The sequence below is a fragment of the Microtus oregoni genome, unplaced genomic scaffold (genome assembly GCF_018167655.1).
Source record: "Microtus oregoni isolate MIOR12 unplaced genomic scaffold, Mior012 000000F_ref0000247, whole genome shotgun sequence".
Classification (NCBI taxonomy): domain Eukaryota; kingdom Metazoa; phylum Chordata; class Mammalia; order Rodentia; family Cricetidae; genus Microtus; species Microtus oregoni.
Window position 1 is genome coordinate 71,739,025 of NW_024543059.1, and position 25,041 is coordinate 71,764,065.

The window sequence follows — 25,041 nt, forward strand, 5'->3', positions numbered from 1 at the left end:
AAGTTCCTATTGAAGCCAACATAGGCCCAGATGAGTTATTATGGTGTGTGGAAAAAACTTATAAAAATCATCTGTTTGTTCATTTCCATATCATTTCACAGTCTTTATAAAGGATTTCAGCTTTAATTTAGCCTGATAAAATTACTAAATCATTGCAATTCCAGTGGAGGAAGATAGATACAAATATGATCAGACTTATTTTTAGCTTTGGAATATGGTAGATGATTTTGGGAAACAAATAGATATTTCTGTTTTATCAGAAGCTCTTGCTTTCCAATGTAGTTGGTTATACTAAAAGTCAGGACTAGTCTTGGTAGGTACTATACTTTTGACTACGGATTTTACGTAGATGATTTTTGTTGGTAGAGTTTAAAGTCAGATAGTTAATTTGGTCAGTGTCTCTCTAAGCATTCTATGGAGTAATGGCAGCAATTCTGCAGAACTGGCTGTTTTCCTGCAGAAACATGACCAGACACTGTGGTTGGCCAGGGTTGCCTTCCAGGAGGCAGAGGCAAGTAGGTCTCTGTTAACTTTGAGGACAGCCAGCCTGTTCTACAAAGCCAGCTCCAGGACAGCTATGGCTATTACAGCAGAGGAACCCTGACTCCAAAACCCCAAATGAATAAGTAAATAATAATAATAATAATAATAATAATAATAATAATAATAATAAATAAAATTGGGGTTTAAAACAGTTTATTAGCAAAGAGAATGTCAAATTGCTGAGAAGTAATGTATAGGTTTGCGAAGTACCCTGTTGTCTGAGCCCGTGAATTCTCTGCCTTTAATAGTCATGAAGTAACAGCCTGAAAACTCGGCTCTTCGCGGTTCTTAAATACCTGTGTTCTGCTGTCTGTCATCTCAGATGTTTGTGTATAACTGTGCCAAGCTGGGTAATTGACTGTGAAGAGATTTTCCCAGATGAATGCCACGTTTTTGGCAATGAAAACTATTAAATTCAAGACTGGGATACGGAGAACTTTCTAGACTTGCTAGTTTTGGTAGCTGATGGTTAGGATCTGGCAGATAGAACATTGCTCCTTTCCCTCTCGTACCTGTCCCAGTGAGGGGTTGGCACCTGGCCTGCTGGGCCACATGTTTAAGACGCTCTGTGCCTCAGTCTACCTCATGGGGTCATTGCACTAGCCACCAACTTTGTAGGACTTCATTGTTTCCTGTCCAAAGGTGTTAAATGGCCTAACAGCTGGGCATCTCACAACCTTTCAGTGCAAACCTAAACTGCAGTAAATTAAACTGCCAACAAAAAGGCGGGCACCATGAATACTTATGGTTTTTGACGCATGGTATTGTATTCTCACCCCTTGTCTGCTTCCCTCCTCTTAGTTCATTTCCCCCTTCCCGTTATTATTTCCACCATACAGTCCAGGCTGCCCTCGGACTTGCCATCCTTCTGCCTCTGCCTCTTGAATGCTGGTATTGCAAGTGCATGCCACCACGGGTGGCTATAGAGATTGTTTTCCATTGCTGGAGAGAAAGCCCGGGACTCACACACATGCTAGATACACCCTGTATCACAGAGGTATATCTTTAGCATTGTCTGAAGCTCAGGGTTGTCTCCTAACCCACAGAGCAGGGCTCAGTAGGCAGGAAAATCTAGTCACTGAATGGTTTACTTGATTTGGTTCGTCACAGTTTCATATACTTATCAATGTACTTATTGATTGTAAGGGTATGGAGCAGAACTCGGTGCATTACCAGTGAGAAGTCTTAGATGAACTGAAGCAGTGTTTTGGAACCCGTTACAAGTGGCTCCTCTGGAGTCCTGAACTAGGAACCAGGGCCTTTGCTGGCAGAGTTGAGTGGACTTAACTCCCATGACCATTTACAGTAGCTGTGGAGAAACAAATTGTCAGGGGAAGGGGGACAGAGTTTCCCTGTGTTATATGTTCCCAATGATCTTCATCCTAGGGCTTCTCACACTATACTAAGACGCAAGACACATGCAGGCAATGTATTGTTGGCAACTTGTCAAGAATTGGGCTGTAGGTTACCTATGAAAATTTCCTTATCCATCAACAGAGAATGGACCCCAGAAACTTCTTGGAAGTCATCTAACCCATGTTTTTTGTTTTGTTTTGTTTTGAGTTTTTTGTTTGTTTGTTTGGTTGGTTTTGGTTTTTGTTTTTTTAAGACAGGATTTCTCTGTGCAGCCTTGGCTGTCCTAGAACTCACTCTATAGACCAGGCTGGCCTCAAACTCACAGAGATCTGCCTGCTTCTGCCTCCCTAGCACTGGGATTAAAGGTGTGTGCCCCCACTACCTGGCCATATTCCATGTTTAATATTTCTTTAAAAAGAAGTTTTCTATGGTTTTAAAATATAAATGTTAGAATATGGGGTATTGGTTGAGACTTAAACTAGAAGCCCTGAGAGGTGTGCATACTTGCACCAATACATTTACTAAATCTGGGATGTTTGGCAGCTCATGTTAATTTCTAACCTAGCCTTGAGATATTATAAGGAGGTAGACTATACTGTTGGACTCTACAGTACTAATAGAGCTAGATTGAAAATAATGATGTTTTTTTATCCTGCAATGACTCCTTTTTTCTTTGTTTAACATAATTTAAAGTATTTTTCCTGATAAATTATTCAAAACTGGTTATGGAATATATTAAGGAAATAATATTCTCTTACATTTTATTTCTTATGCATAATCATGGCCATACACAATCTTGTAAATGTGCCATCTAGAATGTTCTTTATGCTTTGATTTATTTTCAGTGTTTTTTTTAGATGATACTTATAATGCATTTCATTATTTTATTTAAATAAATGGGTCACTATCAAGATATGATGAATTATTTTAAACTAAAGGCAATAAAACAAAGTGCAAACTAGAAACACAACCAACATGAGTAAAAATATCTAACAAACAAAGGCCAAGGAGATGGATCAGTGGGCCATGAGGACCTGAGTTTGAATCCCCAGCACCCATATTAAAAACCATGTCTTATGCACTTTGCTCTAACTCCAGCATTAGGAGGGGGAAGCAAGCAGATCCCAGGAGGGAGCTTGCTCACAGCCAGCCTAGCCTAATGGACCAGCCTCTAGTTCAGTAAGAAAGAGAGCAATAGAGGAAGACACCCTGTGCCCTCTGCATGTGCGCACGCTGGCATACGCATCCCCAAACTCGCATGCATGCAACACACACACACACACACACACACTCATGCATACATGCTTGCACACAAATCACATCATGTATAAACAAACAAAAAGTCTGGCAAGCAAATGGAATGCTTGCTTCTAATAAAACTGTGGAATCATTCTGAATGAATAGTTACAATTTGATTGAGTCAAATCAAAGTCCTAAAAAAAATTATTCTGTTACTCCATCAAAAGACCCCATTAAATTACACAAATACACAAAATTGTCATACCTAAAGTGGATGTTTTCTAGTTTAAAGAGGGAAGACAGTCATCCTACAGAGAAGTAATAAACATCTCTTCTCTCACCCCTAGGACTCTAAGCTGGTCCAACACTGACCACTGTTTGTAGTGCTTTGAGTTTCTTCCCTTTTCTTTCATTTAACGGGGATATTTATGCGTCTCCAAGAGACGTGGCTGAGGTCTTACAGTTAATTCTTGTTGCTATTGACAACTAAAGCATCCATGCAAGAAGACAGTGCTGTGCAAGGGAAGAAAACAAACTTTGATGTGTTCTTCCCAAAGCTGGAGAAGAAAAGGTAAGTGAACAGCTGCTGCCAATGTAAGTGCCACCAGCCCTAGGCATTGATTGAGCCAAAGTCTAAAAAAAAAAATTTCAGATGCTTTGTCCAACGTTTATTTAAATAAAAGGATACTGACTCTAGGAAGAAAGAGTTAATGTTTTGAAAATGAAATATTGAAAGATACAGTATCAAAAAAGCTCTGAAATATTTCATTAGAATTTGAACTATAGGTAGCGGACAAGATGGATGTCAGGGTGGCTCAATGGGTAAAGATGCTTGCTGCCTGCCCTGAGAACCTGAGTGGGATCCCCAGAACCAATGTGGTTGAAGCAGAGAACCAACACTGCTAAGCTGTCTTCTGGTCTCCATATGTACGTTGTGGTATATGTGCACCTATACACACACACACATGCGCACGCACACACACACACGTCCACACACACACTAAAAATGTTTTAAAATGTTTCAAAAGAATTTGGACTGTAGACAAATAGCATCATTTCAATTATTGCTTAATATTTTTGTTACAAAATGTTTTCTAATAACAAGACGATGACTAAAATACTACTATTTTAAACATGTCCTAGATTTTTGTTTGTTTGTTTCAGAAAAAGCCCTGAAAGTTGAATGTGTGTAAGTCTCCGGGAATGTAACAACTTGGTCATACCCAAGACCTGCCTCCTTACAGAGAAAAGATCTGGAATTTCTATTTTTGGCCATTTGTTTTGCAGCTCTCTACGTCTTAAGGCAGAGACTAGCAAGGATAAGGTGCCAGCTCAAAGGTTAGATGAACATATTTCTTGACATAATTCTGGCTAATATATGTCTTGAAAGCCATAACATCTAAATGATCCTCTGTGAAGCTATAAGCGAGGCTTGACATTACTTGGCTTTGAGTGACTGTAACTGGGGGGAACTAGTCCACAAAGATTTTTATTTTTATCTGCTTTTAGTTATTCTAAGCTAACTTTAACTAAGTCCTTAGGTTAAATAGTCTCTTCCAGTGTTTCTTTCTCCTTCTTCTTTTATAAATCTAACAAACTGACCTCCATTCTAACATAAAGGACAGTTTAAATTTTTAACACTGAAAGACACAAATGTAGAACAACAAAGTCCGCCAAATGAAATTACTAACGCCAGCCCCTCACTAACCTGTGGGAATTGTGTTCCGTGTTCGTTAGTTCTTCATGGAGTAATTCAGGTAAGAAATACTTTTTCTTTTATCAAATAACAATCTGTACATTGACCATACTTTCCACCTGATGCTTTGGTGCAAAAATATTTCTTAGTTAAAAGGTTTGTACAGTGAGAAAGGCCATTTGCAACACTTTCACCATTTTAGTGAGCAGTTCCGGTAAGATAATACCAAATGATAGCGTGCAGCTGCCTCTAAGGAGATCACACAAGGTGGTTGCTGTAAGACAACATCCCATGTCACTGGAGACCCTTTACAGGTAGGAGTTCAAGAACATTTGATGAAAAAGTCAATTGAAATAGTCAGACTTTTGGGGGGTAGATTTCTGGCCCTAAGTAGAATGCTGCCTATAGAATAATCAATGTCTCTCTGTCTGTCTCTGTCTCTCTCTGTCTCTCTGTCTGTCAGTTATCTACGTACCCCCAGGACAGCTTCAAACAAACTCACTATGTAGTCCAGGCTGACATCAAATTCTGAATCTTCCTGCCTTGACCTCCCAAGTCCTGAGGTTATAGGTGTAGATGAACAACTTTCTAAAATAATTCCCCTTAAAAATTCTTAATTAAGATATAATTAAATTATTCTCTCCTTCTTCCAACCTCTGTCATCACTGCTCTAATATGGATGGTCTTTTCCCCTCAATTATAGTACATGTATATAAAAATAAGCATATAAATGCAACCTACTGAGTCCATATAGCTTTGCTTGTAGGTATGTGTTTTTAAGACTGACCACTTAGGGATTGGTTATATTGGATGGTCATTTAGGGGACTCCTTCCTGAGGAAGGCTAATTCTCTCAGTGCCTGCAGCTTTTCATCTAGGGGTGGTGCCTGTGATATTTCCTCCGTCCATATTGTCATGTCAACTGATGTTTAAACAGTTCTTGATGGATGTGTTGGTCCACGTGAAGATCACAAACGGAGCTCAGAGCTGTGTTTCCCTGCATTGTAGGATGAAGAGCATACCTACTATGTTTCAATTGCCTTTCATTTCCCATGTCCATCTTTTGTAACTCAGAGTGAATAGGAAGTAGGACGTTTTTTTAGTTGTTTGTTGCTGAAATAGAACCTATTGTGAGGATGCTGTCTTTAGCTGGCACCACTTCTTTTCCATGTTGTGAATAATGTCTTTCCACGAAGCCCTCAGTGGAACAGTTTTGGTTAGCTCACAGTGCTTGCACTTAGGAAAATAACTAGAAGAAAAGAGCATTGAACTATGAGCCTTAGCATTTGCAGTTACTGTGCTTTACTAGGAGATAAAGCTAGGAGCCAGCAATGCACAAATTTGAGCACAGCATGGACCTCGGCTGTCAAGGAACTCATCTAGATGAGATGGTTGGTCTTTCTTCCTTCTACAATCTTAGCATAGGAAAAAGCTAGAGATAACGTGTAGAGGCTGGGCAGACAAGATGGCTCAGTGGGCAAATGTTACATGACCAGGTGACCTGAGTTCAACTCCCAGAACCTTTATAACGATAGACAAGAAAGAACTGGCTCCATATGCATACCATGGCACTCCTACCCTCATGGGTAGCTCCCCTCTCCTAATAATAATAAATAAAAATCTTCAGAAGAGTTGAGAAAGTTCAGGGGAAGAATCTCTTCTTGCTGAGTAAGAGCAATGGCAAATTCATAGGCTCCATGGTGTTTGGTTAATTCATCTGTTCAACAGATATGTATTGAGTAGAACTACACGCTTGGTCTTGAGTGCCATGCAGACATCTTCCCAGTACAATGAAGGGCCAGGCCTTCACTCGTCGGCATCGCTGGTTAAGGTCCACCTAGCACTGGATGAGAGAGATGCTCTGTAATGTGATATATCTTGATGATGGAAACCGTAAGTGTGCCTCTCCGTGAACGGTGCCATCAGCCAGGAAGGATGTGTGGTGATGCCTAGCTAAATTGCGATGGATAAGGAGAGCGAAGGGCACTTCTGGAAGACAGAAAACTGCACGGAGATCTCAGGAGCCAACATGAGCACGCTCCAGGAACCGGATGAATCCTAGTTCAGCCGTGGGATACGTGTTGAAGGATGTCTGATAAGAGAAGCAAGTAGGGATGTCTCCGGGAGCCTTTGATGTCATTAAATAGGTTAGCCTTGACCACAAGGTAATACAGGACCATGGTAGAGATTTTAAACAAGGAAATTGCATGCTATTTTAGAGCATATCGATTGGTGCTGATGAGTCGACACATAGGTGGATTTCTCGCTGGTGAGGGTGTTTGAGCTGGTTTTTGAAACTGTCAGGGTTTCGCAGGAAACACCGATGTCGCAGGCAGTGCTGAAGATTAGTCACTTGGTCTTGCTTCTGGGAACTTGTGGGCTACAGTTTGTTAAGAAGCAACCCGGACAGAAGAGGCATGTGTTCCATTTTATTCAAGTTCACTTCCTTCAGGGAAAATGCCTGGCACATGCAGGCGTTTGAGGTTTGGGGCTAATTTAGGAACTTCCTCTTTGGCGATGTAAGGAATAACTATTTGAGGTTCATAGCTGGAGTTTTTACAGTCCACACGGTGAAGTTAGACTTGGTTTTAATTAGTGGTAGCAACAAAGAGGATAGTAAGGTCCTAAAAGATAGTAAGCCAGAATGGATGGGGAGACACAGCACAAAGGCTGTTGTGGGACAGTGCTCCATGAAGATCTTTTCTAAGTATAACTTCATTTTGGTGAGAGGCAGAGAGGAGTCCTAGCTCATAGGAATTTTAAGTAAGGATCAAATGTGAACATATTTACAGAGCACTTAGCTCAGGGACTGGCGGCTACGTACTCTCAAGAAAGTGGTGGTTGTGGGGGAGAGTGAAGAAGATGGAATCAAGGAGGACTCAAGAGTTGCCTGTGTGTTATTTGGTGAACTAGAGAACATGGGGGAACGTGCGTATGTTGACTCCAGTTTGGGATGTGTTAAGTGTGGACCACTTGAGAAGCTTTGATACAATGTATTCCAGCATGGGGTCTGGCCTGCCCAGGCTGATTCTGATCCTCCACCATTGACTACGCATATCTTCCTTCCTGCTCTTGGGCCCTTCCAGCAAACTTGGTAATTGCCACAGGTACCTGATAGAGGATCAGCTTTAAGTGGAAGAATGTGTCATAGCGTCACCATGTCACATTTGCTGAAATGTTTCCCAAAAGTTTTCTGTTTGTGTAGAAATGCTTTTCAGTTCACCTTTCGGCTCACCCTTGAATGGATCTAATGGTTTAGCATTTCTTTCTATCAAAAGGCTGGAAAAAGGTCATCCTCTATAAGCAGGTTGTCATTCTCTCTGGCTAGCCCTTTCTATTTTATGTCACTACCACTTCTAATTATAGACAGATGTATGGCTAGAAGTGAATGGTTCTTGGGAGGGATGAGCAGGGTTGCTTTTCGAGTTTGTATGCCTTCCTGAGTCACAGCCCCAGTTCAAATGCCATTCTCCTCTGTACGCTGCCCTTACTGTCATAAGTGACCTCTGTCCCTTCTCTGTGTTTTGTTACTGCACTTGCATGGAGCCTGGTTCAAGCTACCCCACGGTACTGTAGTGGTTTGTGAACCAACATTTGTACTGCTGGAGTGTTTGCCCATGAAGGTAAGCCTGCGCCTTAGACACCATTCTACAAAGAGTAACAGTTCCTGCAGTGTGCCATCTGGTCAGTTCAGTACACTTCCAAATGTGTAATGGATAGGAACTTCTATTTTATAGGAATTAAAAATTATGAAGGAGCCAGGCCTGATGGCACGTGCATATAATCTCAACTCTTGGGAGGCAGAGGCGGGTCTATGTAGAGAGTTCCAAGCCAGGCAGGGCTTTGAGGAGACTTTATCTTAATAAAATAAACAAGATACGAAGATTTGATCTTAATAAACAGGTTATTACTATTAGGAAAGACAACTGACGATTAAATGAATTTCTTCACTCTGCCTCTCTTGTGACTTTATTTTTCATTAACTCTCAAGGTTCAAAAAGGAGGTCAGTTGCCATGCTTTTGATCTACTGGGTATAATCCCGTGATGAGCCACTGCTCCAGATGGGATCCTGACCTGAATCTTCAGGTTGCCTTCTTTTTTAAGGTTTTTTTTTTTTTCTCTGTAGCACAGCCCCTTCAGGTTCAGACCCTTTTCTGCTTCCTGAGCCTTTCTGGCCCTTCTTATGCTGCTCATTCTGAGTCCCTGCCCCTGTCCACATAATAAATTTCTATGTAAAATTCATATGCAGTGCACCGTCCTGAAAGCAGTCCCTGGCACCTTTCTAACTCCCACATCCAAGCAGATAAATTCTCCAGTGTTCTTTTAACACCTTGTATACCTGTCACGGCTGTCTTCGTCAGAAGACTGTTGCGTTTCAAAGGAGCTTTTGTATATTTAAAGAACTCAAGGTCTGCGAGCGAGATTTATAAAACTCATAAGATATACTGTGAACTATGTATATGTAAATATACATATTTGTGATTTATAATATACATAAACACACAGGCTTAGAAGCCCCGAGGAAGGCTGTACTTAGTACAAGAACTAATTCTGGTGATAGTGCAGGTTAAACTGAGCAGTGAAGCCCATCTAGATGAGAGTCTAACAGACAAGGGGAGAGTGGCATTCTGTATGACAACATGTGGAGATTTTAGAGTGTTGCTTCCTGGAAGCTGCAGTTAACTGCATGTGATTGGAGATGAAGCTGGTTTAGTCTGGGAAGAACTCGGTCATAAGATAGGGTTTGAATGCTGTCCTCAGTGCCCAACCAAATGAAAGCGAGCCAACGAGTGAGTATAGGAATGGTAGACTGGACATTTACTGCACTAAGAAGCTTTTTGCTGAAGTGGGTCAACTCTCTTAACCTGTGCCGATACAATGTCAGTGTCTGCTGCTTTTCTGCCTTTTATGGATACTACAGCAAGAAAACAAGCTACATGAAATGTGGTGTTTTTAGTTTAGTGTGCAAGAGAACATTTACTAGATAACCTTTTAAATGAGAATCAGAGGTACTTTACACTGTTTTTAATTACAGCAGGAACTGAATGTTTTTGAACTTGTTGAATAATTGACATAACAGTATAGTGTTTGCGGCAAAGCTGAGAGTTGTTTTCTCTGGAGATCCTGCTTGCCTGGTAGGCTTTGTTTTGCACGTTGATGGCTCAGGGCCCTTTCCAATAGTTCTTTATAAAACTCTGCCTCCATTGCTTCTATTAATAAGCAGCGAGGTATTTCGTGTTGCTTTTAGCAATGTTTTCTCTTCCAAGGTCAACTGCGGGCTCTGAAAAGGATATTCTCTTCATATTTGCATTCCTCTGCCTCCCCAGATCTACCCAAAGCAGCTCCATGAAGTGCCTGGGAGTTAGTTATGGGGGCTCTCGAAAAATTTCTTGGCTTTACAGCTGTTCCTTCTTCTGCTCAGCTCTTGAATGCCTTCTGTTACCTTGGTTCTAAGTAATATGCCCTGGAGGAGAAGGCACAGCATGATGGCAAAGATAGCCCATGACACGTAAGTCTCAAAGGCCTTCTGACGTTAAGAAAATCCCTGCCAGGGATAGAGCTTAGGTTGGCTTTGTCCTCATCACCTTCCAGAATAGTTATCCTCTTGGCCTCCAACATGTCCTTATTTCCAGATATTGATCTTGACTCCCAGTGTGATTCAGTCACGTATGAAACATTATAAAATTGATGTGTGGGATAAATTGTCCCCTAGCTTTGAATAACTTAATTTTTTGTCAGAATTAGATTAGCACCCTTGAGCTCTCAGAATGCCAATTGCAAAAGCTAGCATGGTTCTGAGTGAAACTCTAGCATGCAGCTAAACAGAAAACAGGACTGGGTCATCAGAGAGCTGTGTTTGCTTTGACTGTGGAGACTTGTTTCGTTCTCTAGTCAAAACAGTGACTTAGCAGTTATTCCAAGCCCCATTATACGTGACAGGAATGTTGGAGTAAGTTTTGAGTGTGGTTTACCCATGTGGGCTTCACCCTTGAGGCTGATTTTGAAGGGAGAAACAGCTATCAGATCCGTGATCCTTATGTGACTTTTCTTTACTGAGCTGAAACCATGAGAGTAGCAGTGAGAGTACAGCATCCGATGTGGTCCATTTCCAGTACAGCATCCGATGTGGTCCATTTCCAGTACAGCATCCGATGTGGTCCATTTCCAGTACAGCATCCGATGTGGTCCATTTCCAGTACAGCATCCAATGTGGTCCATTTCCAATACAGCATCCAATGTGGTCCATTTCCAGTACAGCATCCAATGTGGTCTATTTCCAGTACAGCATCCGATGTGGTTCATTTCCAGTACAGCATCCGATGTGGTCCATTTCCAGTACAGCATCCGATGTGGTCCATTTCCAGTACAGCATCCGATGTGGTCCATTTCCAATACAGCATCCAATGTGGTCCATTTCTAGTACAGCATCTGATGTGTTCCATTTCTCTTGTTTCCAGTATACTCAGGTCAGAGACACCATCTCACCCTATCTAATTTCCTGTAGTATTTATAGACACAGGCTCAGTGCATCATCTCCTTTCGGTGGCTTAGAAGATTGCTACTAACTGAAAAACAGGTTGTCTGTCCTTTCTCTTTCAAGTAGATGATCCAGTTCACAAAATAACACAGATTAAGTATGTCGTTTCTGCTGACTCCTGAAAGCCACATTACAGTGGAATTAGTTATTACTACGCAGGCCAGTTTACACTAATGTGGGGAACCAATTTCATACAGCTTTTAAAAATTGACATGTGCTTTCTGGTTACTTATAAATGATCCTGTTGCACGCCTGCATGAATATTTGATATTGTAGACTTAAAAAACGTGACACATTTTATTTCTGTACTAGATGGTACTAATAGGACTTCTAACTGTATATCCAGAAAGCAAAGCAAGCTACCCTTGGCTGACTTAATAAGAACATTTTCGGTTCATATTCCATAGCCTAGCGTTCAAGATCAGTCAGTTATATTTGGGAGTTGTATTTGGCTGGGTGCAAGAGCAGCACAGGGAATGGGGCTGGCACTAGGACTTCTTGCTCTATCTTTCTTTCCATTCTGAAGACCACTGGTCCCAAAGGAGCTGTGATTCCATTCTCAGCGATAATACAGACATGGGCCTATCTCACAGGCTCCCCTAAGTAGCATTCTAAACGACTCCACCCAGTTACCTCCATTGCTATATAAACTAGCCAGAATTTGGTTCTTTGGTTACTCCTGTCTGCCAAGGAGGATAAGAAATGGCATTGTAAACTTCTACTACACTGTGAAACAAAAACCAAAAGGACATTTCTGTGTTAAGGCAAAAAGGAAATGGAGATAGGAATCCAAAGAGTACCACCGGCCTTTTCTGATCTACCTTGGGCTTCGTTTGACCTCATCTGCTGTCACAGGATAGCCTACAAGAACCCCTTCCCTCACTGAGATCGCCCTTCACTGCCTTACCCCACCCACCTGTTCATATTCCAAAGTCTTTGCCTGCAGACTCCACTGTGCCTTTAACAGCTGCTCTCCATGACTGGAGTTCAGCCTTGAGGCTCTGTAGCTATCATCATTATCCACACTCCATCCCTGTTGTCGGGGGTTTCTGTCCTGCTCGGTTCCTGCAGTCATTAAGTCCCAAAGAAATCACACAGAGGTCTACATTAGTTATAAACTGATTGGCCTAGTAGCTCAGACTTCTTATTAACTCTTATAACTTATATTAGCCCATTATTCTTGCCTATGTTAGCCACATGGCTCGCTACCTTATTCAGCAAGGCAGTCACATCTTACTTCTTCTGTGGCTTGGACAGGACTGAAAACCAAGCTTTTCTCTTCCCAGAATTCTCCTGTTCTGGTCACCCTGCCTCTAGTTCCTGCCTGATTGTCTTGCCTGTACTTCCTGCCTGGCTACTGGCCAATCGGCTTTTATTTAAAATATAATTGACAGAATACAGACCATGGTCCCACACCACATCCCCTTTTCAGTTTTCTGAAATCCTAGCCCCCATCATGGTTTAGAAAACTTAGTCATACAGTTAATCTTGTATTACTCCCCCATCCATTTATACTGTGTAATAGAATACATTGAGTATAATAAATATTATTTGATAGGTTTTTACTGACCCTATCCCAGACCTAAAACCAAGGTCATTAGGGGAAGGTCCTTTTATGAAAAAATATGTAAAGAGTTTTAATTTTCTGTGAAGAAAGTAATTGTATCAACTCTATGTGTATTTTTAAATACTTTTTTAATAGCTTTTTTTTTTAAATACACTTTAAATAGCTGCTGGGTAATCTGTAATTACTGGTTTCTTCAGGTAGGAATTCAATCAGCAGTTTTCTCTAAAATACTGGGTCCCCAAGCTTAGCAGAACCATGAACAGTTCTGACCTCTGGGGATGTGTACATTAGATGCACCAAAGATTAGGGCATCCTGCTGAGAACAAATAAAAAAGGGAGAGAGGGCAAAAAAAACCCTTTGTGAGCAGAAAGCCCTGAAGACTGAGAATGGATGGCCATCAGCTGGTCAGAGGCCAAAGTCAGGACAGCCTGTAGGTTGCAAGTTTGTAACACACTTTCTGTGCCCTCCTCTGGATGCATCTCATATTTAATGCCACGTTTTCATCTTTTCACAGATATTTTCAAATTCCAGTCGTCACTTTGACATACGTGTAACAGATATGTAATGTTACTTCTTAAAGAAAATATTAACATTCTGGGTACCTCAGGAAACTTCTGTAGGTTACATCCACAATTAAACATGTTACAATCAATGGAATAACTTTGAACGTGTTTATCCATGTACTGTGTTCATGCACGTGTGCCATGGTGTGTGTGGAGATGAGAGGTCAGTCAGCTTGTGGAAGTGGTTGGTTCTCTCCTTCTACCATGATCCTTGAGGTCAAGCTCAGGCCATCAGATTTGGCAGCAGGCACCTTTACCAGCTGAGCCATCTTATCAGCCCTGAAATAGTTTAATAGTTTCTTTTTTAAATGCTTGGTTTTTTTTCCAAAGTTTTTCTTGATGATGATGCCTGGATATGACAGGGAACCTTGTTTGGAGGACTTCCTTTTTAAAACTGCATTCAGTATAAACTATTTACCCTTCATTGAGTGATGTTGGAAGGCTTTCTAGAAAGTTCATTACTTCTCAGAGAACACAGATCTTTCCCTTGGAATACATGTGGTGTCTGAAAGTAGAGCTTCAGAAGTCTCCAAGTACTTTTCTCTGTGTTTGCCCATCCTGTCTGTAGGCTTTGAATGCACACTAAGGATTAGTACTCAACAGACCTGATTGCCGTAACAGTAACTGACAGTAACATTGGCAGCACCAGGTGGAATACCAGGGAGGGGCTGAGTGAGGGGACGTAGAAAGCAACGTTGAGTATACGCCGGTTGCAGGAGTCTTAAAGGAAATGTTGGCGAATTGCCAGAGGAAACCAGAAGCACATTCCAGAATGGAGCAAAGGTGGGCTGGTATGGGAAGGAACAGGAGTCCAAGGCTTTGGAAGGCAGAGGCATGCCTGACTGCATTGCCCTAGATCAAGGCCTCTCTGCATTTCACTTGATGTTTACCTGAGTTCACCTGTCATGAGCACAAGTCATGGTGGATTGGTTCTAACTGGTCTTTAGTTTCTCTGATTCAATTGCTCCCTTTGCCTCTGAATTATTTCCAGTTCGTTCTGCATTCACCACATGAATATACTCAGAGCTTTAATACTTAGGCAGCTATTCTCCTGATCAGAGTCTTCCCATGTCCTACAGACAGAGTGACATTCCTCAGTTTGAAAGTTCAGGAACACCACCATCCCATACCAATTATGAATAATTGCGTCTTTCTCTTTCATGCACATTTACTCATTTTGTAGCTACCCAGACCTCCTGAGTGACCTTTCACTAACCTATGGTCCACTTTGCTACATGATTTTCTCCTCCATCGGGGAGCCTTCTTCCATCTCTGTTCCCGTGTTTCAAGATTCAGTACATGTGTTTTTAGGAGGCTTTCTGTTCGAACCCATATTTGCTAACCTTTGTGCTCATGCACAATTATTCTCTTGAACTGAAAATGTGTAGTGACTGTGCAGTGATGATGTCTCAGTGTCTTAAGAGTGTGGACTACTCTCGCAGAGGACCCAACTGCATTCACAACATCAATGTTTGTTGACTCAGAACAGACTATAACTCCAGCCCTAAGGGATCTGATGCCTTTTTTTCTGGACTCTTCAGGCATCTGCATTCAAGCATGTACATACTTAGACACACACACATATACACACATGTACACACATACAGATGAGAGAGAGACTTAAAAATAAATCCTAAAAAAGAACGTGAAAAAGTTTTGCCTCCTCAAATAGACTGAGATTTTTGAGGTCAGAAATCATGCTGACTGTTGTTTCTCATCTATTATAATATTGATCATCATGAACATAATTGGGAACAGTAGGACAGTGTTTCCCAGCCTTGGCTCCATGATATTCTGGTGTCTTTTGGATAGTTTGTGGGTGAGATGTCTGAACACTGTAGATGACCTCTATGCCCTGTATGCCAGCAGGACTCAAAGTATCTCCAGACATTGTCAGATGTCCCTCGAGCATGCAAAGGATACCTATGCAAAACCATTGACACAAGACAAACAGGGTAGACTTATTTGTTGTTTGTCCAGTTTGTTATCCAAATTGAGAAAGATACTTGAGTTCCTGAGAGAAGTGGATATGTTTGGTAGAGGAGAAGAATAAGGTTAAACTGGAAACTTTCAAACCAGCTGTATCTACAGGAAGCTACTATAAATTGAAGAGAAACTTAACTGTAGGCCAGGGTTAAGAAAGAATAAGATGATTAAAATACTTGTGAGTACTTCACAGTAGTGAGGAACTTCATTTTAGCTTGCTTCATTTTTAATCATTTTATCAGACTATCATTGCCCATAGAATACATATTTTGTTGCTTAATAAGAAATTTATGTTGTCTTGGTTTTCTGACCATACCAGGGTTTCCTGCTTTCTAGGAAAGGGCTTTACCACCAAGTCGCATTCTATTCTGGAAAGGCATATTGATTTCTTATAAAGCCAGTAAATTCAGACTAAGTTTTGTTGATGTGTATTTGAGAGAATAAGTTTTGAAATTGTCTGTGAACATTTTTTTGTGAAGCTACGTGTTCCCTCTAATAATTATTTGAGTAGTATCCTCATTTTTTCAATCCCAAGTGATACATATAAACATATGTACATATATGATAAATGTGCATGTCTTAGTTTGGGTTTCTATTGCTGTGAAGAGACACCATGACCACAGGAAATCTCATGGAAGAAAACATATATTTGGAGCTAGCTTACAGTTCAGAAGTTTAGTCCATTTAGTCCATTATCATGATGGGAAACATGGCAGCAGAAGGACACTGTGTGCCACACTGAGTGTAGCTTGAGCATATAAGACTTCAAAGCCCACCTCCACAGGACACACTTCCTCCAAAAAGGTCAAACTTAATAAAACAAGGCCATATCCCCTAATAATGCCAATCCCTATGGGTCAAGCATTGAAACATGATTCTATTTGGGGAAGGGGAGACAACCACATTCCACTCCCTGGAGCCCATAAGATTGTAGCCATAACATAATGCAGAAATGCATTCATTCCAATTTCAAAATTCCCTGATCTATAACAGTCTCAAACTTGTTTAAAAGCCCAAAGTTCAAAGTATCTTCTGAGATTCATGCTGTAGTCTCCTATAAAACCAAAGAGCAGATCATATACTTCCAACATATAATGGTATGGGTATACATTACTGTTCTGAAAGGGAGGCATGGGAGCATGGTGAGGAAATACTGGACCAATGCAAGACCATTATCAAGCTGGGCAAACTCCAAATATGGCATCTCCATTTCTGATGTCATAATCCTCTTCAGATCTTCAACTCCTTTTGTCTTTGTTGATTGCAACCCACTTCTTTCTCTTGAGTTGGTTCCACTCCCTGTTAGCAGATTTCCTCGGCAGGTATCTCACAGTTCTGACATCTCCAACATTTTGAGGTCTCCAAGGAAATCTAGGCTTCACCTCCATAGCTTTATACAGTGGTCTCTTTAGGCCTCCACACAGGGACACCCCTGCCACATACCTGGCTCTCCTTAGTCTCATAGGAAGAATTCATGTGACCAAAGCTACCAAGTTCTGCTTGTTTGGTCCCCTTGTTCATTTACATCTTTATCAGCTTTCTGTTTTTAATGGTTTCCTTCCTAGCTTAAGCTTGGCTGTCCTGAAATTCAATCTGTAATTCAGGCTGACCTCAAACTCGGAGATCTATTACCCTCTGCCTCTGGAGAACTTGGACTAAAGGTGTGCACTACCACACCTAGCCCTAAACTTTTCTTTAATTCCTTTTCACAAGTTGGGAGCTTAGCTGGGTAGGATCTTGCCCTGAGGTCTCCACTCCCTTTATTCCATTTAATATCAGCATTTTCTTTAATTTTTTTTTATCTCCTTGAATGTAATACTTACCTCCATTCCACTTCCTGGTGTCCTGTTTCTCCTCAAGTTGTACATTTTGTAACTTTCCTTAATCAACTTGTTTTATAGACCTTCCTAAGCATGAACATTAATAAGCACAAGACAGTGTCATACTAGGCTGTTTTAACATCTTCTCTGCCAAAGCAATTGAATCCAAAACTCTTCAAGTTAGACTCAGGCAGAGTTTTCAAACAAGGGCAAATAGCAGCCGCATACTTCACCAAAATGTCACAGGAACAGTCTCTCGGCCACCAGCTAACATTCTTTTCCTCTGAAACCTCTAGAACTGTGCCTTCACATTTCAGATCACCATCAACACCACTGTTTTCCATGTTCCATTAAGCCCCACTTCAAACATTTAATTGCTTTTCTAATCCAAAGCCCCAAAGTCTGCATTCCTTCAAACAAAATAATGGCCAGGTCTATCACAGTAATACCTCAGTCCCTGGTACCAGCTTCTGTCTTAGTTTGGGTTTCTATTGCTGCGAAGAGACACTATGACCATGCAACTTTCATAAAGGAAAACATCTCATCGGGGCTGGCTTACAGTTTGGAGGTTTAGTCCATTATCATCACGGTGGGAAACATGGCAGACATGGTGTTGAAGAAGTAGCTGAGAGTTCTACATCTTGGTCTATAGGCAGCAGAAGAACTCTATGTGCCACACTGGACATATCTTAAGCATATAAGACCTAAAATCCTGCCTGCACAGTGACACACTTCTTCCAACAAGACCACACCTTTTCCAACAAGGCCACACCTCCTAACAGTGTCATTCCCTCTGGGTCAAGTATTCACACACACGAGTCTATGGGGACCATTCTTAGTCAGACCATCATGGCATGCATGCTTGTTTGTAGTGTAGACAGTGGAAGGGAACAGGGCTTTTATAAATATTGCTACTTTATTGTAAGTTCTTAGTTTTCATGTCATCACAGTGGTCTGTGACTTTGGTGCTTCACGGGGGGGGGGGGCGGAGAATGCAGTGCAGATCTGAGATTGACACCCACTCTTCTCTTTCCCCAGCTGTGTGTCAGCCACAGTGCAAACATGGAGAGTGCATCGGGCCAAACAAGTGCAAATGTCACCCTGGATTTGCTGGGAAAACCTGCAACCAAGGTAGGAATACAGTGTGGAAGCCGTGGCACCTCTGTCATGACAAATAAAAAGCTAGATTCGCACATTTTCCAGCCATTTTCATTGCTGTTTCTCCCAATTATGAAAGAATTAAAAATAGGAATGGTAAATCTTAGAAAAATATTTTTTCTTAAAGGATTCCCTTACTTGCATTCATGGATACTCATAAAAATTTGTTTGTGATGAAGAAAGCTGTTCTATCTATAATAGAATTTATATTCTGGGGCCCTGAGAGAGATCAGCAGATAACAGCACTTCCCAGACATGCCAGGTAACCCGAGTTTGGTCTCTAGAACCCACATACAGGAGGAAGGAAATAACCAAATTTATAAAGTTGTCCTCTGACCTCCACAATGTGCCATAATACTCCACACACACAATAAGTATGTAAGTAAAGTTTTAAAAGTCTTAAATTCTAGAATTTCTTGTTTTCCCCATGTCGAGTTGGTCAACCTTGTATGAAATGGAGTGCCGTGTATTATAGTTAGGTATATAGGAAATAATGAAACTGTGCAGCTTTCATTCGGAGAGACTAAAGGTCAGAGGTATTAGTTGTCTTGCCTGAGTTCACAGAACTCGTAGAGAAAAGACTTAGAGCTATGGCTTACATAATCCATATTCACTTTGGTATGCCAGTTTTCAACGAAAAATTGTAACGGAGACATGATTATTTCACTCTTCTGCACAAGCTACACAAGTTCATCTTCTTAATTAATTGTACCTACTGATTTCGACTACTATAGTTAAAAAGCTAGAAATAAAATGTTAATTTTTATTAAAAAAAAAAGATCAGAGTCACATTTTCTTGAAAATAAAAAACTGAGCTCATGTGTCTTCAAGACTTCACTGTCCCTGCAAAACCGGCACACCCAGCTGGAAAGCCTCACTCCTGTCTAGCCAGGACCTCTTGCAGTCTCACTGACTTCTGGATTCCTGTTAGCACAGGCTGAATGACCGATTCATACAGTGACTCTTGCTCATAAGAGAGTTCCATGAAGATCACATCTCATACAGTCTGAATTCATACACTGAGCCCCGCCCCTTGTAATCTGGGAGGAACGGCCTGAATAAGTGTGAGCTCAGCCTGGAGTCCCTATAGTCCTCCCTAGAACAGATGGTGCAGAATTACCATACAATAAACTAACTGACTGTTTTCACTGAGGCCCACACATTTTCAGAAGTAGTAATTGTGCCCCAGAGATGCAGGAAATCAAATTTTTTTTTTCTCAAGGAAAGAAATGTCAAAAAGCAGCAAATTTGAAATAGTTCCACATTACTGGAAATTAGCACGTGATTAAAGTTGGGCATTGGGGTAAGAGACTCTTGCTACAAGTCTCATCTGCTTCAGAAGCAGCCCTGGGAAGCTGCTCAATAGAATAACAGCTTGAATGAGTAACAGACATTGACCCAGGGCTTGAGAGATGCCGGGGATAACCTGAATGCAGGGCAAGCTGTGTCTCCAACTGGCTGGATTCAGTGATCCCTCTACACTGAGGTTGTCCTTGGTGGCTTGCTCTTCCTTCTGAGTCCTTTTCTGGATTTGTTGCTCTAAGATCAGGTACAAAGTTATGATTTTGAAATCACTAGCTTTCTCTCTAAGATGCTGCCTTTCACAGCAGATGGAATTCTACCTCAAGTTTTGGCTAGATTGTATTTAATCATTTGCTCTCCCTTGTTATTCTCCAGTAAGGTTATCCATGCCCATTTCCTTCTCCTTAAGTATCTCTACCCAAACAAATCCACCCCCCATCCAAGAGAGAATACCATTACATATAATCTTTTTACAGCTGTCCTACTGGGGAATTCCTTTTAGCATGTAAAGATGTTATGCCCATCATATACTTTGTAGAAATTAATACACATTTGAATGCATGCTTCACACTAATTTCAGAAGAAACAATTTATAAATATCGATTACTAGTGTTTTGGCTTGGTTTTTGTTCCATATATTGAGTTCCTGAGCCCAAGGAAAGAACAGTATAGAAGGATACAGAGCCAGACATTCCATCTGAGTCTACTACTTACGGCAGAAATGCCAGTTGCCTGGCTGAGCAGAATTGTAAGAGCTTTCCCCCTAGCTGTGGTGTTATCAACAACTTCGCTTTTTAAAAGTTCCAACCCCAGAAACAAATGTGCCTTTGATTTAGAAAGTTAAGTGGCTGATAAACAGAATGTGTTGTAAAACAGAAAGCAGAAAGGCTGCCCTTTTGACATTCCCCTTTGAGCCCAGTCGTCTCATGGCATTTTGTTAAATAGCAATGACCACAGTTCTTCATGGATTATCTTCATGTTTATGGCTTTTCATAAAGCTTCTAATGTGCGCTCTAACTAGATGAGAGCCAACTCTGACATAAGTTTTTACTTCTGAATGGAAGCACGATGATCGACCATGCTAAGATGTTGCTCAAATCCGTATGCAAATGCATGTGTGCATTCATTGGGTGTATTTGGAACTATTATTAGCAATGTGACAATGTAAGGTAAGTCTAAAATTGGTCGCTTAAACTTAAATATCCTAAACAGGGTTAGTTGGTTATTTGGTTTTGTTGTCTTCTGTTGTTGATGAAAGTCACACTTTAGTCTTATTTTGGTTTTTAATGGTATGAAAATGATAGATTATTAAATTTGCAATTTTTCTTTGGAAAGAAAGATGACTATCATAAGTTTTCAGAAACAGAATTTTTTAAAAAAAAAAGAGGGAAAAACAGAGTTAGAAATTATTTGTGAAGTAGCCAAAGAGTCCTTTTAAGCTCCATCAACATTTGGTAACTGTTTAATGGATACTTGTGAAGATTTTTAGGGCTAACAATGACATCGGTTCAAAGCTGACTCTTATTACCTTCTCCCTGCTGTGAAGATGAGCCCTCCTACCCAACTCCTCTTGACCAAGGCAGTGAACAGCCTCTTTTCCAACCCCCGGATCATCAAGCCACAAGTGTACCTTCAAGGGGTGAGCGTACATTGTCTCAGGTGGCCGCTCGGCCCACCCGCACGGCTTCCTGCCCTTACTCTTGCAAACGCCAGTGCAGAAGTGCCAAGCCTTCAGCCTGAGCCTGTGGAGCAAGCCGTGGGAATTGTCACCTGTTGCTGAGTCTCTGTACCTTGGAGAGTGTGGCGCCCTCTCTTCTCTTACTGTATTACGTATCATCGCTCTTTCTCCTCTTCTCTGAGTTTGGAAACCTTTCCCGAAAATCAGATAGAAAGATAGTTGGTGTTTTCGTATGTAGGCGATATCAGAAGCGCCTCTGCTAAGCTGTAGGTTTGGATGACGTTTTCCTGGTAGATTTTGAATGTAATTTAGTGCCTTTCTTCTCTCACTGTCAGGGATATGGGATTTTAGGCTTGTTTAGAAATCGCACCACACGTCGGCTCCTTTCATTCAGTGCACACACTATTTAATGTCAAAAGGCTTCAGTTCTGGTTCTAATTACTTGTTTATTGGAATCCCATTTGAAGTGTCCTGGCCTTGGCAACACTCAGTAGTAGGGGACAGTAAAGGAGTTCCTGCCCTGCTTATCTGTGGGGCTGGTGTGAGACTCACTCACCAAAACTCTTGTCATCTTCATGGTGATGGGGATAGCTATAGGTAAGTCAGGTGGTAGACTTTCTAGTTCTAGATTTTTATTTCTCCCACGCACAGGCATGAGGACTTAGGACGACTGAAATAGTCTGGGAGTTCTTACTGGCTCTGCTGATGGGGAATGTGTTAAACCTGCTTGTGTTCTGCACTAGGGACCAGGACAATGGGTTCGCTTTAGAGTTGCTCATCATTAGGAGAAAGTTGTGGCCGTTGCTATTTTGACCTACATTCACCTATGGCCTTACTTTAGTGAGATAACGTTTTAAAGGTTAGGTTTCTGAAATATTATCTGACTTAAGCATCAGAAAGAAAGCGGTTCAAATACCCTGAAGCGAACGGACGATGCTTTCCTGTAAAACTGTGGTGGCTATCTTATTATGACTGTCTTTCTGTGTCTGCATGCTAATACAGGTTCCGACTCTCTTTGCCCTGAAGTCTAATAGCGATGCTATGCAGCTTGCATTTGTGTTCTGGGCCAGCTCCCCTCCTTGTCTCTACTTTCTCCCTCCAAGCTCCCAAATCCACCGACCTGCTTAAATGTGCCCCTGATGACAATGCTCTTTATATGCATAAGATTTAAAGTGTTTGAATGTAAGAGATACAAGTGCATCCTTTAGAGGGAGATGTGTGCATGATTAAGTTCACTGTTATTTTATTGCAGATCTCTATTATGCTTCCAGGGCAAGATTAAAGTGAACTTAAAAAGACACTAGCATTTATTTACTAGACTCGCCTGTCAACTTTAAATTACTTTGAGACAGTGAGAGTCAGGAGGAGTCTTTCATACTTTTTATAAGAACATTTACCACAGTTTGAAAGTGTCATTTCATATAGATGCGAGTACCGCGTTTATCAGAAGCAACACAGAATAACTCAATTGTGTACGGCTTTGGGTCAACAAAGAAAACTAAGGTGTGATAACTATAGACTAGAAACTTTCAAGAAAACGGAAGGGAAGCGGTTCTTCAACATAATGCCGGCAGCTTTGGTATTCCCTGCTCATCAGGGTCTGTTATGGGGTCAGTGTTGACGAACGGTAGCTGGAACTCTGTTATGGCTGCAGAGGCTCCGGGAAAGGACTACTGTGAAGCCTGTTGGAGATGGGGCCAGGCAGTCATCAGGGACGCTTGACATAACAGCAGTCACCTGTCAAGGCAGCCTCATCCAGCCCATTAGCAGCTGCTAGGGCAGCTTCTCAAGTTGCTTTCCACATGCTTAGATGGTTACATAGTATCTAATAGTCAGTAATATAACCTGCTTCCCTTCACTTTTTACCCAGTGGATGCTCTGTTTTCTTTTTTCTATTTTTTTCATGGAGTGATTTTCAGATTTCTAACAACTATGACAGTTTGTTAGTTCAGTTTTAAGATTCCTAACCACAAAGCACTTTCCCCATGACAAGGAAAATATAAATCTGGATAAAGTTGGTCTTTAAGATCCCTGGCAACCCATGACAATCCAGCCTGGGTCCCCAAAGGCATCCTAAGGAGCCTCATGGATCAGCCTTGGGGCCAGGTTGTGGAAGCGCTGCCTCCACTGGGTATCAGCTTTAACCAGGGACACAATATCTGGAGAGGTTCCCACTGGCATCCAACTCTCCTTGCTTGTGAGCTGCCCAGGGTTATGAACAGCTGCTGGTTCCGGTAAGGAGCCTCCAGAAGTTTCTGTTGCTCTCTAAAAATAAACTAGGGAGTCTTAATTGATACTTTAAGAAGCCCTCTCTTGAAATGCAGAATCAAATCGACACTTAGTTTGAGGCACTGATTTGTTACCTGCTTTGAGCACAGGAAAAGAAAAGATTCTCTCTTTCAGAATACTCAAGATTTAAGTACCTTCCTCCCAGGATTCATCAAGGCATGTGTGACTCCGCGGGAGTGATGTTAAGGATGTTGGCAAACTTCTGGGAGATGAGAAAGAGTTCCCTGACTCAAATGTGGATTAAAATTTCAAATACAAGCTAGGAGAGTATGAAGAGAGATTAGAATTTGCCCTCAGGCCACCCTACGCATTCTTGCCTCACTCAACAGAGGTGGGGGGTCAACGTTTGTGATAGAATCATCTACGAAGTATCTATCTTCTATGAGCACAGAGAGATTATTTTTTTAAAAAAAATGCTTAATGTGATTCTGTTTTGAAAACCTTTGGGCAAAAGACAATAAAGCAAAGAATTGCAGAAAACACAGGAAATGACAAAGGTATTTGCTATGTTTATCTGACCTCTCCAGACTTTGCCCAGCTGGTGATGTGCTTACCTCGTGGTAAGGGGAGAAAAAAAACCAAGCTGGAAAATCAGTAAGATGTGAAAATATCCTTAGATGTTTTATTTATTTGGTGACTTTAAAGTGTAATGCAACTGGATGCCTCAGTGAAACACTACATACCTCCTCTAAATGAGCAGGTCAGATGTAATTTTGATTAGATTTGGAAACAACTTTAAAGCTAGACTTATTATCTGTATTTTTATTCAGTAACATAGATAGATTGATAATTAAATTATGCTAATAAGGGATTTCTGCTGTTGTTTCCAGACAAAATAAATATATGGTCACATTTCTTTTTAATGAGGTCTATGTTATGGGCATTACTATTTTAGTGTTTTAAGTCATTTCGAATTTTATGTTGACTTGAGGCAGTTTTCAATTTGTGCTGGAAAACTTTTATATCGTGGAATTCATTAATTTCACATTGATATTTAAAGCAGTAAACATAAAATACATAATGATGTTTTGTCCCTTAGTGTTTTCCACGGGCTCCTCTTAACTGCCAAATGGATGAAAATTTATTGGGAGGCTTTAATACTTGTTTTGTGATTTGAATGGATTAGTAAAATAGGAAGCTGAATTTTCTCTAATCCAACTATCAAACTGAACAAGAAAAGTCACAGTAACGATCTGTTGGATCCATGCAGTGTTTTTCCCCTCTGAAACATAGCTGTCCTTGAGAAGTTCGAATCATTCTAATGTTTTAATATTTGCACGCTGTCTATGGAGTATAAAGTGTCAT

At 41.0% G+C, this 25,041-nt stretch overlaps 1 protein-coding gene across 3 annotated transcripts in view; it reads left to right on the plus strand.

The window, feature by feature from the left end:
- Npnt (nephronectin) overlaps positions 1-25,041 on the plus strand; it is a 65,133-nt gene that overhangs the window by 11,782 nt on the left and 28,310 nt on the right. Inside the window, exons 3-4 of one of the 3 annotated variants that reach the window (XM_041658895.1) lie at positions 4,426-4,476; positions 18,348-18,440. In XM_041658895.1, the coding sequence (XP_041514829.1) occupies positions 4,426-4,476; positions 18,348-18,440 (144 nt within the window). Of the gene's footprint in view, positions 1-4,425; positions 4,477-8,427; positions 8,457-18,347; positions 18,441-25,041 lie in introns of those variants that run through there. The other 2 variants (XM_041658913.1, XM_041658904.1) reach the window with 2 other exon arrangements.